The sequence below is a fragment of the Solanum verrucosum genome, unplaced genomic scaffold (genome assembly GCF_900185275.1).
Source record: "Solanum verrucosum unplaced genomic scaffold, falcon-dt-bn FXZP01000144.1, whole genome shotgun sequence".
NCBI lineage: Eukaryota > Viridiplantae > Streptophyta > Magnoliopsida > Solanales > Solanaceae > Solanum > Solanum verrucosum.
The window spans coordinates 1,761,888-1,778,084 of record NW_026020773.1 but is presented as its reverse complement, the minus strand read 5'-3'; the positions used below and the strand labels follow the sequence as shown (position 1 = coordinate 1,778,084).

General features: G+C 36.9%; 4 protein-coding genes across 5 annotated transcripts; 3 read left to right on the top strand and 1 right to left on the bottom strand.

Annotated features, from left to right (window-relative positions):
* The first annotated feature begins 281 nt into the window (after positions 1-281).
* Positions 282-4,420, top strand: LOC125813026 (probable protein phosphatase 2C 2). 2 transcript variants are annotated; one of them, XM_049492515.1, is made up of 4 exons: positions 282-519; positions 2,606-2,779; positions 2,860-3,095; positions 3,753-4,417. In XM_049492515.1, exons 1-4 carry the CDS (start codon positions 442-444, stop codon positions 4,321-4,323), a joined length of 1,059 nt encoding a protein of 352 aa, XP_049348472.1. In that variant the 5' UTR covers positions 282-441; the 3' UTR covers positions 4,324-4,417. The 2 variants fall into 2 exon arrangements, with proteins under 2 accessions (XP_049348472.1, XP_049348473.1); XM_049492516.1 differs by having other exon boundaries at positions 352-523; positions 3,753-4,420.
* A 1,682-nt stretch (positions 4,421-6,102) lies between these two features.
* Positions 6,103-9,642, top strand: LOC125812967 (uncharacterized). Its single transcript, XM_049492446.1, has 9 exons — positions 6,103-6,532; positions 6,621-6,654; positions 6,730-6,888; positions 7,672-7,761; positions 8,543-8,608; positions 8,729-8,820; positions 8,910-8,957; positions 9,035-9,142; positions 9,457-9,642. Exons 1-9 carry the CDS (start codon positions 6,249-6,251, stop codon positions 9,491-9,493), a joined length of 918 nt encoding a protein of 305 aa, XP_049348403.1. The 5' UTR covers positions 6,103-6,248; the 3' UTR covers positions 9,494-9,642.
* Positions 9,643-10,397: 755 nt separating this feature from the next.
* Positions 10,398-12,791, top strand: LOC125812899 (uncharacterized). Its single transcript, XM_049492364.1, has one exon. It carries the CDS (start codon positions 10,398-10,400, stop codon positions 12,495-12,497), a length of 2,100 nt encoding a protein of 699 aa, XP_049348321.1. The 3' UTR covers positions 12,498-12,791.
* A 486-nt stretch (positions 12,792-13,277) lies between these two features.
* Positions 13,278-16,053, bottom strand: LOC125812887 (uncharacterized). The gene is made up of 7 exons (XM_049492351.1): positions 16,025-16,053; positions 15,721-15,807; positions 14,779-14,871; positions 14,232-14,262; positions 13,825-13,851; positions 13,580-13,715; positions 13,278-13,490 (listed from the first exon to the last, which is right to left on the bottom strand). Exons 2-7 carry the CDS (start codon positions 15,784-15,786, stop codon positions 13,436-13,438), a joined length of 408 nt encoding a protein of 135 aa, XP_049348308.1. The 5' UTR covers positions 15,787-15,807; positions 16,025-16,053; the 3' UTR covers positions 13,278-13,435.
* Positions 16,054-16,197: the final 144 nt, after the last annotated feature.

The window sequence follows — 16,197 nt, the reverse complement described above, 5'->3', positions numbered from 1 at the left end:
ATCTCACTTTCTAATTTCTGCCCATCACTAATCATTTTTTTTAAGACAAATGAGAAAAATAAAATAAAATTAGAAATAGCTAATTATATCACAAATAAAAACTAAAATAAACTAATCTAAACAACCAGCGATAGATTAATACTTGAACAAAATTGTAAGCGCCACCGTATAAGTGTTCACCTACTCTACGACTTTTATTTAACCGGCGGTCATAGTAACCGCTTCTTATATATTCTAAAATTGAAGCCAAATTCCACCAAAATTTAGTCTTTGCAGTTTCCACACTCCAAAAAGTTTCATAGCAAAACCCCCCTCTTCATACTTTCATTTCTAACCTGTTTTTTTTTTTTGCAAATTTTTCTGTTTGTTTTTTTGATTTCAAGAAGAAGAGGAATTCAGTTTACTGTTTGTTTTATGATATAAAAGTTGTGGACTTTAATCATGGTAGCTGGAGCTGAAGTTATGGTACCAGTACAACAGACCATCACTGCTTTGGATGTCCCCTGTTGTTCTGATGTGGTGGGTTACTCTCTTTTTTGCTTATTTTGTTGTCTTTTTTTACGTTTTCAGGGATACCCATCTTTTGGGTATTCTTTGTATAACAGATTTTACTTGTTTCATGCCATAACAAGTTCTGTGCAGATTGAAGATTTGATCTTTTAAGGAACAAAATTCAACGTTAGTACAACTTTGAATAATTACTAACCTCATAAATGCTTATAGATTGTTATGAAACGGAAACTAGCAATAAAAGAAGAACATTTTTGGCTTGTGCTAGCTTGGGGTGTTTGACCATGAAAATTGTGAGTAGTTTTTGTTTTCAGAGTGAAAATTTGAGTTCTGTGTGGCCATGAATGCATATTAGAGTTGTTTTTGAATTTTTGGGAGTAATTTGAAGTGAAAAAAATAAGTAAAAACAACTTTTTGGTGTTCTTCCGGAATTTTATGGTCAAAACATGTTTTCCAGAGTTAACTCTATTCGGATAAAAGTAAAGTTTCATTGACAAACGCCCCCTTAAGCTTAATAGCTGCAGTTCACTAGATTTTAGGAAGGAACTGTTGTTCGTAAGGGTGATACGGTGTGAATTGTTGTAAATCATACCAATTGTGGTTTACCTGTATTCATTTATGACTAACTTTGGACCTCTCATAATATCATAAGAGTCATTTCATGAGCAAAAAAAGGTATAGAGTGACCGAAGGAGAACACCAGAAAGGGGAGGCATTCCTTGTGCGTAATGGTTACTATTATGTTCAGGTTATTAATGGAAGCTAGAATGACTACCCAAGTTTTACTATAGGTATTAATTATGACTTGCTATTGATAAGTATAGTTAATACTTAATAGTATACCTCGGGTGCTCATTTAATAAGTTTCCATTTTCCAGTGGATTTGGAGGATGGCAACTATACAGCATAAAATGTTTCTTGCTGTTCAAAGAAGTATATCTCTTCCATTCTTCCTGGGAAGATGTTTATTCTATAGTAGAGCAGTCCAATTTAGATGCTAAATGTAACTATAAAAATGTGTAATTCTTGCAGAGTGACATTCCTCTAGGTGTTAATTGAGCAGATAGTCATCCGGTTTTGTACAAAGGGGACGGTGGGGACCTTATAGTAAAACAGAGCAATTTATGCTTAAAATGTGCCTTGTAAAGCTCCTTGAACTGTAATTAGGCCAAGCAGTTACCTGACTCTTGTATAAGGGGACCTACTGGGCATTTCTCCTACAACAGGGTTGTGTGGAGCCCCTTTAAGTGTTTATTTGTGTGGTAATCAACATGTACTTCAATGCAGTTCGTAAGGTATCTATGTGTTAATAAACATATTCATTAGGCAAACAGTAGCTTGATTCTTCTATTAAGTGGAGTTACCTTCTTCCCAAAACAGGAAAAATGTGCTTACACGTAGTTTGTAGAGCTCGCTTGCGTGGATATCAATTTTTGCTCTTTATTTTTCCTTGTAATTACTCAGGGAAATATTCGCATTCTCTTAGTTCTGTCTGTGGCTCTGTAAGGTTGTCTTTTCACAAAGTTGTGATGATACAAGTCCACAAAAGCATTAATTCTTGGACTTGCAATTAGTAATACTTGGTTTGGGAATGGAAAACAGTTGTCATGGAATTCTCAAGGCATTGACGACATTTTTTTTCTCACTTACGGCATCTTTATTATTGAAACGTAGTGAGGGTTTCATAGGAAGAGGGAAAAAGTATAGGATCTTTACAATAAGATGGTCATAGCATTTAAATATCTAGTGGTTTTTGATATTTCTGTAACAGTTGAGGCCACCAATTTTTTTAAATTAAAATACTGTGTATATCGCACATTTGGGGACTGGAGTACAGAGTTGCTAATACATGTCTCTTTGGAACCAAGGGGTGGCGAAGGTTTTTTTTTTGGACAGATTACCTGCTGTTAGGAACTATTCATCTTTTCTGTTCTAATTTTACCTTTGCTTATGAACCATGCCATGTCATATTACCGTTTTCGTTGTTCCGCAATTTTCATGCTAAATATGTACATTATAATTAGTGCCTGTTATTGAACTCTCTCTCTTTTCATCTGTGTACTGATGTTGTATCTTTATCAAATCATTATTTCAGGTTTCTAATTCACCAGATACTACAATTTTGCAATTTGTTCCTAGCATTCGCTCAGGTAGCTTTGCAGATATTGGCCCACGGAGGTTCATGGAAGATGAGCATATAAGGATAGATGATCTTTCTGCACATCAAGGCTCCCTCGTGAGGTTCCCTAAGCCTTGTGCCTTCTATGGGGTAATTGTTAATTCTGGCACATGTTATATATGGTCTTTGGAGGACTTGTCTAACTGATTCGTGTTTTCATTATCTTATAGGTGTTTGATGGTCATGGAGGACCTGAAGCAGCAGCTTACTTGAGGAAGCATGTACTCCGTTTCCTTTTTGAGGAAACCAATTTCCCTCAGACATCAGAAGTTGATGACACATTTTTAAAAGAGGTGAAAAAATCTGTAAGAGAAGGGTTTCTTCTCGCTGACCTTGCTTTGGCTGATGAGTGTAGTGTGAGTAGTTCTTCTGGAACTACTGCATTGACAGCGCTGGTATTGGGAAGGTAAAGTTTTGATTCTTTTGTATGTGTGTGAATGCTTCTCCTTTCTGTATAAAATTGGCCATGCTCATGGTAAGAAGTGGATGTACTATATAAGTTACGGGTTTATCGAAACCATTAACTTTGGCTCAGACCCGTATATGTGTCAAAAAATTCACTAAATAAATACAAATAATAGATTCTGAATCCAGTAAATTGAATGAGTTGTGATAGAATTATGAACTCGAACTAGTAATGTTCAAATCCTCTGCTAATTGTCATGATTGTCTTTAAATCTTACTATTAGCCCTTTTATATGCTCAATTCTATTTCTTGGAACTCTGTGGACGCATCATATGGTTTTCAATTCTCTAAGCGGATGATGTTAGTTTTTTTTTTTTTTTACCGTGGTTTCCGGGCGTCGCTTTGCGAACCCGACTAAACGGATGATGTTAGTTATTCATTCCTTACTCAAGTATGTTACTCGATGGATAAGCGTCAAACCTGTCTTTATTTTATAATTCCATAGAATTGCTTTCCCAAGTATCTAACCATAGACGACTGTATAACTCAAGAACAAGGAGGGAGGGTTATAGAAGTTGATTCTAGTTTATGGAATTTTTGGAACCTGCTTTTTTACTGTATTCTTGTTAACTAAAGTGTTACTTGGTCCTGTTGCAGGCTTTTAATGGTGGCGAATGTGGGAGACTGTCGTGCAGTCCTTTGCCACAAGGGAGAGGCAGTTAATATGTCTCAAGACCATAGACCGAATTATGCATCGGAGAGAAGGCGTGTTGAAGAGTTGGGTGGATTTATTGATGATGGCTATCTCAATGGTGTCCTATCAGTGACTAGGGCCTTAGGGGACTGGGACATGAAGCTGCCTCGTGGCTCTGCCTCTCCTCTGATTGCGGAGCCTGAATTCCGGCAGATCATCTTGACCGAGGATGATGAATTCCTTATAATTGGTTGTGATGGGATCTGGGATGTTATGTCAAGTCAACAAGCCGTTAATCTTGTACGTCGTGGTCTGAGACGGCATGATGATCCTGAACAGTGTGCCAAAGACCTTGTCATGGAAGCCCTGCGTCTCAGTACCTTCGACAATCTTACTGTGGTAATTGTTTGCTTTACTTCCCTTGATCATCCAGAACCATCACAGTCACGACAAAGGCGTTTAAGATGCTGCAGCTTCTCAGCAGAAGCCTTGTGCAGCTTACAGAATTGGTTGGATAACAGTGGAAGCCGTTGAGTTTAGAGGATTCTTCCTGTGGTTCGTTCGAATGCTTTTTTTGGGTGGGTTTTCTGTACATACAATCGAAGAGGATGGACACAGTTTGATGGTTTTTTGTTGTATCGGAATTCTCATTTTATTAGCGACTAATTTGGAACTTTACTAAATTCGCCATTGAAACATTATTGTTCTGGTCCGTTCAGTGTACATATGGTCGATAATTCGATATGAATTTTTCTCCTAGTGTTCTTAATAAGGTTATTGTAAGTTATTGGCGTTCAATGTACATATGGTGATGAGAAGGAGAGTCTTGACGTACTTGATAAAGTTATTGTCAGGTAATCAGGAGCTAGTCACAACTTCTTGCAGAAGATCAAATTATTATAATATATAGTCATGTTTTACTTGAAAATATTTTGTAGGTGGCCTGACCCTTTTTTTGGAACTTTCAACACCAGGGCATCTGTTTGGTAAGAGATAAACCTTACTATAAATTTTGTACATTTTTTATTTTTCTGTCCAACTTCACTGAATATGAGTTATTGTTCACGTGGTGGGGCAGGTACTTTTGCCTGGCTCTGTTTCACCTGCTTTGTAATGCAATATATTGCTTCTTTTGTGGGTTTCAATAAAGTAGGTTAGTTAGTTTGACTAGCTATTTAAACTTTTGTCTTATCGGTGATGAATTGATTTTCCACCTTGTAATCCCCTTTCATTATTCCTTACTGAATATTGATGATAATAAGGTTGTTTTCAATAGACATACCAAATTTTAGGATAATTAAAACTCATCAACCAAATTCAAAAAAATAATAATCATGTTACTTGCAAGAAAGATCAATTCATTCATGTATAACTAATTATTGAATAACTAATACGTATATAAATGATACATAAATTCATTTATAACTAGTCCTTATATTAATAATACCTACCTAACTCTAACCAACTATCAATCGACTTGTACTTTTATCCAAAAATTTTACTACGGAGTATAAAACAAACTTTAACACCTAAAACGATTTTTTTTAGTGCTTGATATTCGTGGACGGCTTAACCAAAACAGGCTCATAATAAGAAGACTATACTACCAACAAAAATTTCATACACCACCTCGTTGAAAATGTATATTTTTTCTTGTAAAATCATTATTTTAAAAGATTTTTTTTATTTCTTATATTAAAAAAAGTATCATATTTTACTTTTAATATTAACTACTACTTATTTTTTAAATTATTTTATAAGATTTAATATTGAATATCAATTGATATAATCTAAATATTAATGTGTGTATTATAATAAAATATTTATATTAGTTACGCCCTCTTTAAAAAAAAATGACCTACTTTCTATTTTACTTTTTTTTTTTAAAAAAAAATTACCTCTTTTTTGTAAATTTGACATAACTTTAATTTAGAACCACAAAATTCAAAAGTTTTTTTTATTTTCTTAAACTCTGTGCTAAGTCAAACTAAACCACTCATTTTGAAACGGAGGAAATATTATTTTAGACAGCTCGATGCACTAAAACTCTCGTTATGCAATCTAATCCATGAAAGAGCATGACTATAAGAGCTATTGTACACAACTTTATCTTGTATCGCACATGATTCATGAAAGGGACCGATCACAAGAATCTATAGTACACAACTTTATCTTATATTTCTGCCAGAGACTATTTTCAAGACTTGAGTTAGTGACCTTCTGATAACACGACAATAATTTTACGAAATTCAAAATAAATAAGTAAAAATAATGTTGGAAGTTAAAAAAAAAACAAAAAAAACTTGAGTCTCAGAAATGGCAACTACCAACCAATCTTTATTTATCGGTTATGGTATGCCTGCAAAAAAGTCTTATTGTTAATTTCTCCATGGCCTCTCTACTCTACTAACTCTATTCTACTTCTATTTTCCATCAACTAAACAAAGAGAGAAACAGAGATGTCTGCTTTGGGCTTAGACTACTGGCTTCAATGGCAAGTCTTTGTTTGTGCTCTAATCTTCATCATACCAACCACAATCTCATTAAGATTCATCATCAACAAGCGAAGAGAAGAAAACGAACCTATTATTATTAAGTCAACTGATCTATGGATCCCCTGTTGGAGAAATCTCCATCCTATTTGGCTTCTCTGCTTCAGAGCTTCCGCTTTAGTTGCTATGGTTTTTATGGTTTACCAGACTGTTGTTAACTTAGGATTCTTCGTCTTCCTATTCTACACACAGTACTTCTTCCTTCTCTACTTTATGTGTTTCAAATTCAGTAGAAATTACTAATTCTCAACTGATTTGATATTCTAAATTGTTTTTCAGATGGACATTTGCTTTAGTTGGGATCTATTTTTCGGTATTAATCTTACAGCTGATTTTTTTTTTCTCCTTCAAGTGGTTTAAAGGTGATGATTATATTTGTTGGTTGCAGCTGGGAACTTTTATATCGGCCCGGGGATGCTGGTTGTATTCAACGAATCCCCTTTCTCAGCGCGGAGAAACAGATAAATTTCTTAGAACAGCTGCTGAACAGAATACCTCTGAGCAACGGCTTGGATTATTGGAAAATTTGATGCTAATTATTTATCAGGTTAGCATTCGAAAATGTCAAATTTGGATGTTTTTAACAAATTTTCCTAGCTCTGTGAAGTTGGGGGAACTTAATTTGTTCAGCAAGTTTGAAAGGGAGGATTTGTCTTAATGGTGAATGGATTAAATGAATTTGTCTGCCTAATCGCAATAACAACGGATTAATTCAGCAACCATAGCAAGAAAACGATAGCTCTTAGAGTCTGTAAAAGTCTCATATTGGTTGGGGAATCGATTGATTGATGGTCTCTTATATGGAATTGGGCAACCTTCCTGTCATAAGCTAGCTTTTGAGGTTAAGTTAGGCCCAAGATCGATCTTTACATGGTATGTTCATTTCCGTTTGGACTCCCAATCCACGCTCCAGTTGGGCTTGGGCGTGAAGAGGGTGTTAGAGTGGATAAAAGTCTCACATTGGTTGGTGGTTTCCTTATATGGACTTAGGCAATCCTCCATCTTTACAATGACTATAATAGGGGTTGGCCTGCTGGCAATTGACTTGAGCCTTGGGGTTTGCTCCCTTTCAAGGTCTCAAGTTCGAAACCCACTAGGTGCAAACAATTTCTGAGGGCCATCGGACTGGGTAAAACCTGAATTAACCGTGGTGCACTTGCGGGAAACTCCTTGCCGAGGGCCTGTGCACCCCCGGGATTAGTCGGGGCTCAAAGAGACTCGGACACCCGGTGCAAAATAAAAAAAAAATAATATGTTTTAATTTGATCAGCTTACATGAATTTGCTACTACAACTTTTGACTCGAGTTTATTGTTTTGTTTTTCCCACAGATTAGTGCAGGTGCTGTTATGCTGACAGATATTGTCTTTTGGTGTCTATTGCTCCCATTTATGACTGGTGAAAATTTTAAGCTCACCCTGGTGAGTTCATCTTCATTTGAAATGCTGCACTATATGTGTTATGTTTAGCTCTTACTGTAGAATGTTACTCTTTCTCTCACCATAATATCTTTTAGTTCAAGTTTCTAGAATGACATATATATGCATCTTTCCATGTCAAAAGTTCACTATAACAGTTAGCATCATGTTCCATCTAGGATAGTCTAGATTATGTACCGAATCGTTGTTAATAGTTATCAGAGATCAAAGGAGTTTAATAAACTCACCAAGCTGTCGCAGAAAACTTAAGAAGTGTGTGTTGATAGTCCTTTCTACGTAATGAAGACCCTTATGTCACTCATTAAGCCAGAAAAAGACGGGGGAGGTCAGAAAGAGGGTGGGGAGAAACAGGAAAGGACAGGTGAATTCAGCTATGAAAATGGCATTTGCATGAGAAAGTTTGGATGACCACAATGGTTTTGTTCCCTAACATCCTTATGGAACATATTTGTTCTCGTCTTAGAACATCGAGCATAGTTACTAGCTAATTGCAATCTAACTGGCTAAGAATTGACATTATTGTAAGGAAACAAGCTGATCTCCCTTTTAAAATCTTATAGAAGAACTTGTGATTATTGCTCTTAAACAGTGAAGAGAGGGAGAAACCGTGATGGTGTAATAAGAATCCATTTCTTTCTTAGCTCGATATGTAACTTTACAAAGTGAAAAGCAAAAGGAACTCTACTAGTTATTCTAATCATTCAAATTGCAGTTTATCTACTCATCTAGTTGTTCTAATTGTGAACTTTTGTTGTCATGGCAGCTAATTGGATTAATGCACTCTGTAAATGCTATATTTCTTCTTCTTGATTCAGTCCTGAGCAATCCTGTAAGTGCAACAGTTTCTCCCATCCCTAACTCCAATAAGTTTTTCGGAGTCCCTTACAATGCTTGCTATAAGTAGTTAAATCCTGTAAGTCTAATATGAGACAACTGTTTTGTGTTTCAGCAATTTACTTGGTTTGGTATCACATATTTTATACTGTGGAGCTGTTCTTATATTGTTTTCCAGTGGAGTCTACACGTCTGCTGCTTATCTTGGTAAATAGATACACCCATCATACGCGCATTTCATGTGTAAAAGACATATGTATATCGTCTATGGTTTAAAGAATTGCCCTGTTGTGCAGGTGGCCATATCCTTTCTTGGAACTTAACACTCCATGGGCACCATTGTGGTAATAACATGCTATCTATGTTCACCTTCTCTACTTCTTTACGATTTGAATATCCTAAAATGGGAAGTTGGTTTCAGGTATTTTGGCATGGCTCTGGTTCACATCCCCTGTTATGGACTATACGCGCTGCTTATCAAAGCAAAAGACCAAATATTCTCGAGATTGTTTCCACAGGCATTTCTTAGGTCGTATTACTGAGCTTCCTGTTGTTTATAGAAAGTGTCATGTTCAATCTCTATATCTTCAAGAATGTAGTTCTTGGTTATATAGGTGTACTATAGGATAACACGGTCACACGTGGTTTAAACCAGTGGTGTTCACTATTATGTATCGAAACATAACCTATTTTACTTATTTTTCAATGAAAGATGTTCAAATGAGTTCCCTTCACTCTATGTGGATATATAGCACTCATGGAAATGGCATGTGGCAAACATGCCCCTCACAAATGCATGCGCCTTTGTTTTGCTAACGTATCGTATCATCCTTCTTATGGCAGTGGCGTTGAGATTGCAATGGAGAAGAAGCATACTTGAGGTGAGGAAGACTATAATGAAGAAGCCTGAATTCAAGGTAGTTGTTGTTGTATGTATACATGAAATTGTAATTGTTTTCCTCAGTTACACGAAATATCAAATAAACTTTCTACACAAATGGTGCCTCTTTTCGCTGCCATGAGATTCCCAAAAGCATTGCTCATTTTCAGGGTTGCTGTTAAACAAGCTAACCTCCTTTCATTTGAATACATTTTAAGACTTTTGAATCTTCTGGTTTTAAATTAAAGTTACGTCAAATGTACAAAATTGTCCTTTAATCTTGTGGCCTTAAACATGCCACGTGAAAAGCTGAAATTAAAATAATACTTACTATTAAAAAATGAAAAAATGTCGTTCTTTTCTTAAACAAGACTAAAAAGAAAAGTAAATCATTCTTTTTGAAACAAATGGAATAATATATTGTTGTTTTCTCGAATTTAGTTGCCTTTTTAGTTGAGTGTAGAAGCTCTAATATCTAGATCTAATTCCACTTACTGTTAACCATAATGAAGACCCATTATGAGTGTAGTGCTAAAACCAAAAAAACTAGATAATACTAGAATCAATACGTGAACAAGTGTCCAACAACTTTAACTAAAAGCTAAAGTGTCATTGTGGACTATGGAGGAGCATCCACCTACTAAAACAAAAGCTTAGCTATCAAAGTTGTTTGCGTACTTTTTTTTTTTTTTAACCGTAGTCACTGTGTCAGCTCTCTCATACCTCAACAACAAATTTCATACAATACATGTCACCTCCCACAAACAACATTCCATAGGATACATGTCATCTCCCACAAACGGACAAGATAATTTTGTCTTCTTCCTTTTGAGGATAAGGCACTTCAATGTAACGTGTCCACTTCAAAATTTGTCGTCAAAACAAAACAAAAGACCAAAACGTCATGCCTAACGTAAAGACTCCCCACCTACCTGTGATCCGTCGCCGTTTCCAATTGCAGCTCAGATTTCTCTATAATAATAACATTTGCCATTTCCGGCCTGCAAAGCACATCAACGATAGTATTATGGATTCACAGTCGTCACCACATGGCTCTATTATCTTCTCCACAGTTGGCAGAACCAATTACGGCTTCGACATCTTCTCCATCAAATCTCCATTTTCTTTCCTCAATTCTCCGGTAGAGCATCGCCTCACAGACGGTACCTCTGTCAATTACAACGGACAGTTCGTTGATGAAGATCAAACACTCGTATTCGTCTCTGAGAGATCAGGTGCTCCTCGCATTTACTTGAGACGCCCCTCCTCTCAGGTACAGATTGAACAACTTCCTACTTCCATTGATAGCCTATTTCTCGACCGTCCGTTTCTTCGAAATAAACGACTCTACTATATTTCAGCTCATCAGCAACCCAAACAAGTTTTCACCAGCTCGTCCGCTCTTTACTCTACCAATATAGAGGATGGTAGTAAGATCATCCGCTTAACTCCGTATTGCTGTGCTGATTATAGTCCAGCGATTTCACAGTCTGGGCACCTGATTGCGGTTGCATCTTACGGAGACCGTCGTTGGCCTACTGGTGAATTCCATGACCTGACTACTGATATTGTTGTTTTCCCTGAATCCGACCCCGAAAAGCGGATAGTCGTGTGCCAACACGGTGGCTGGCCAACTTGGTCTGATGATTCGACCATCTATTTTCACCGACAAGCTGATGATGGTTGGTGGAGCATTTTTAGAGTTGATTTGCCTGAGGATTCACCCAATTTGCGTGCTGATCCGATTCGAGTTACTCCTCCTGGTGTGCACTGCTTTACTCCTGCAGCAGCCTCATACAATTCCAAATCAATGATTGCTATTGCTACCAGAAGACCGGGGAAGAGGTATCGCCACATTGAGATTTTTGACGTGGAGTCTCACAAGTTCTATTCAGTGACCGAGTTGCTTAACCCTACCACTCACCATTACAATCCATTCTTCTCTCCTAAGTCGTCGTTTCTCAGTTATCACCGGTTCCAAGGTGAATCATCATCAGGAGATACAACAATTCCTTCCTTGGACCCGGTAATTTCGCCAGAAAAAGGACTGAGAATGCTGAGGCTTAATGGATCATTTCCTTCCTTCTCTCCCTCAGGTGACTTTATTGCGTTTAATCATGATTTCAATGCTAATTCAGGCCTCAAAATCATCAAATCAGATGGTTCCAAGAAGTGGACATTGTTCAAAGGCCGTACGGCTTTCTGTAACTCCTGGTCTCCAGCTGAACCCGATGTGATTTTTACGTCAGTCGGACCTGTATTCGACTCTGTAAAAGCAACAGTTCAAATCGCCCGAGTTTCATTCAACTCATTAAATCTAACTAACGATGATTGCGGGGAAATTCCAGTAGAAATAGAAGTTCTCACAAAAGAGGAGACGGGAAATAATGCCTTCCCTTCCTGCTCGCCAGACGGAAAGCACATTGTATTCCGTTCAGGCCGTTCGGGTCACAAAAATCTGTATATTATGGATGCTGTTAAGGGAGAGCTGGAGGGTGGAGGAATTCGTCAGCTAACAGAGGGGCCATGGATTGATACAATGCCAAGCTGGTCACCTGACGGAAAGCTGATTGCATTTTCTTCCAACAGGCACAATCCAGATAATGTCACTTGCTTCAGCATTTATGTCATTCATCCAAATGGCACAGGTCTTCGTAGGATCCACGTGGCAGGGCTGGAGGGATCTGATGAAGTAGATAAAGAGAGATTAAACCATGTATGCTTTAGTAAGGACTGTGAGTGGCTTCTGTTCACGGGCAACTTGGGTGGAGTAACAGCAGAACCAGTGTCACTGCCAAACCAGTACCAACCGTACGGTGACTTATATTTGGTGAAGTTGGATGGGAGTGGGTTGAGACGACTGACATGTAATGCATATGAGAATGGAACTCCGGCATGGCACCCATCGGCTATGCCTATGACTGCTTTGGACAAAGAACAGAACGTTATAGTAGGAGATAAGTTGAGGGGTGAATTTGATGATGTACTATGGATGAATTGTTGAGGTAGAACAAGTGTCCAGTCAAGAAAAAGATCAATCCGGACTTCAAACAGGTGCTATTGTTGTTCTCTCATTGAGTTCAGATATCATGTTATTCGTATGGGCCGACGACAGAAGTATCTCAGCAAAATGATCCTATCAAGGATTCTTGTAATTCTATTTTCAGATCTCTTACATGTTAAAATAAACACCTCTAGAGAGATATGATGTAAATTGTTATGGGATAAAGGCAATTGAACCTGCAATTTGAAGGATCAATTGCTTTGGCATGACATTTAAGAAAGAAATAATGTTGTTGAGACTTATGGTCATTATTTATCTAGTATGTACTTATTAAATATTGTAAGATCATAGGTAACAATTCATGATACTCTGGAAATGGTAAAGAATTATAAAAGGAAGTAAAGGGTAGCTTAAGCTTGTCCTATATTTTCCACTGTCTTATTTTATAGCATTACTTTTATTCCAATAGATTATGTGAAATGGGATTCAAACAATAAGGTTTCATGAAGTGGGATAGCTCAGTTGAGAAAGCGTCAACTGAAGATCGTGTAATTGCGCATAACAGACAATGGTATAAACTAAGGAATAGGCATAAACATTCCCATGTACTTGGGTCAGAATGCCACTTACATACCTTATTTATGATGAACTAATATCAGTATTTTTATGATGCACTAAAAATGTAGAAGTGAAAATGTATTTAGAACAAGGGAGGCTAGGAATTTCAATTATCAAATGTGCAACAGTTGTGTTCAAGAAAATATTACAACATCAATTAAGGGGATCATTGCTTTAATGGAGTCAAAAGTGGACCTCCATGACCTAAACTATAGTCTAATTTTACATAATGAACAACTTCAAAATTACATAAATGTTGTATTTCATGGAGGACTAACTTCATACATTGCGTATATATACACAAAATGTTTTATGAATAATTAAGGGAGAAAAGGATTATGAGAAGGATAATCTGCCTTCTGTTTTCTGTAGGACCTGATGTGGAAGGTATTAAAAAAAAACATCTATTCAGATCATCTCATTAAACTTTTCTTCAAGCAAGTAACAATTCAGAGTCAACATACCTGGCAACATTCATTCCTCCCAATGCTGCAGTTCCCAAAATAATAAAAAGAAAGGGAAGCCCAATCAGTGCATGGTTTCTCCTCCCTCCTCCTCCTCCTCTAGGAACACCACTTCTTACAACACGCGAATATCCAACTGGTAACAAAACATGGTACGTCTTTCTAATAAGATCAGGGGTTGATCCCATGTTACATGTGCGCACACATGCACATACACAATAAAGAGCTAATCTACAGTAACTTACCTACATGTTCACCTTCTTGTCTTGCACCTGTAATTTACATTCAAAACGAACCCAACTAAGACAATAAGGAACAAATAAAACAGAATGTAGATGAACAAATAAAACGTAGTCCAAAAGGGCTCTAGACAATTTAATGCACACGTTGTATTTATCTAGTGTTTTCCATCCCAGAACTATTAGCATCAAAGGAATATATAATGAAAGCATTCTATACAAAAGATTTTTTAAAAAGGGACAAGCTGAGTGGGGAAAGGAAACAATATTGTAAGCAGAAAGAGCAAGGAGGTTCTTTCTTTAGTTGAAAATCATGTTAATTTGACATTTCATCAGTAAAGGTTTCAAGCAAGTAAATGAATCTTCTTAGCTTGTCACATGTTGAAGATGTGCTTATAAGACATGAGAATTACCAGAAAGCAGGCAAGTGTATGCTTCTGAAATCTGCACCCACACACGCATTTTAAACTTCAGAAGCAATGACCAGTAAAATAAAAGCTCGTAGAAAAGAAATGACCAACATAAATACCTTCATCAGAAAGTAGGCACACAGGTGAAACTTGAAAGACAAAGAATCACCCTTTTGCTCACACTCCTAGATTAAAGAGTATAGTTGCAAGAAAGAGGGGAGAAATTCATACAACACGAGAGTTACCAAAAGGACCAATAAAGATACTGGTTCTCACAACAAAAATTATTTGTTCGCTCTACTAAAATGGTCCCGAAAGACTAACTTGGTTTGGCATAACCGAGTGATCAAGGCAAGTTTATAATGGAGAAAATGTTGAACGAGCCACTTTACATACATTACAAAGTATGTTAGTTAGTCCCTAGTGAAACATTGTTTTATGATGCTCAAAGCTTGATGAAAATGAAGCTTCAGCGAAAAGGAGCAGCAGGTATCATAAGAAGAAATGACGAAAATAAACACTTGCTGTGTCTACAAAGTGGAAAGCTCACCATCTTAAATTTGAGTTCTGCGTTAGGTTTGAGATGAACTGGGAAGCAATCAGGATGAGTCTCCCATACCTTCCTTCTATAAGCAGCTTTGACCTGCATTTGTTTGAAATGTGCTACTATCATTAGTTTCATGAATGGAGGGTGTGTAAAAAGGAAATATGTGCAAGTTGGAGCATGAAATTGTGTACTAAGCCTAGTTGTTGTTGTTTTTTCCATCATTCATTTTCATTTTACTCTTCCTTTTCTTTTGCAATCTTCTTCATTCTTTTTCTTTCTTCTGTCTCCCTCACTTGAAAATATGTCCAACAACCAGAACCCAGTCCTGCTCTCACGAAAACGCCAACCTATATCCACCATCCCTCCACCACTTCTTCACCATGAACCACCTTCTTCCAACCCCATTTCATACAAACACGGTAGAAAACTACCATAACAAAACCTTCTTCCAGCCACCAAACAATCGTCCCTCCACCAATGACACATTCAGACCACCCAATACTGCCCCCTCTTCTCCATCATCTATCTCTCTTTATTCCTTCCAGTTCCACCAAGACTTCCCTAATAATGTTTATTTGGTAAAGAAGGTTTCTGGAGAGCTTGGAGGATAGTGGTCGGATATCAAAGTAGCTTTGTTTTTTTCTCACTCTTGTTTGCGCATGTGTATGACCTATGGAATTATAGAGGTATTCCATATGTCATGTGTGGGGATGCAACTTGGACTGTGTGATCATCTCATCTAAAAACTTAAGATGTTATAAAGAGCATACTTTTATTTTGTTAGAAAAAGTATACTTTGATTATTTAATTATATTCTCAATAGATAACAATAAGGCTACAAAGTTTAGGTGTGTAGTTAAAAATTGCGGAGGAGTTGTAAGGGATAGTATCCTAAGAAACAAGCATGTGACACACCTTTATATATATAAAAATACTAATAGATACCTGAGAAGCATTGGGGCAAGAATTAGTGGGAAAGCCTAGCAAGAGTTTTGCCTCATCCATCAACATCTCAATTATCTAAAATTGTGCCTGCAAAAATGGTGAACCAATCAAATTTGCTCTGTTAAATTATTTTTGACTTCATTATAGTGAGAAAAGCATCATCAAACACAAGAAGTAGCAGTTAGAATTGAAACACAGAAATTGATTGTACATCCAATACAGAAGAAAAGCAAACGCTGATCAAATCTTAAACCCATGAGAAGGAGTAGGAAAGAAATTTATTACCTAGAGTTGCACGATTAACCTAAAATCAGATCTGCGACGCTCAAAAAATCCTAACAATTACTTCTCCTGCAGATGAGGTACGTGGACTGAATTTGAAGCATTTATGTGACCACCGTCATTCCAACGCATTTTGTGCCTTTATATTTAATAACCATATTTTTTAAAAAAAAATTGCATTTGTAATTTGTAATC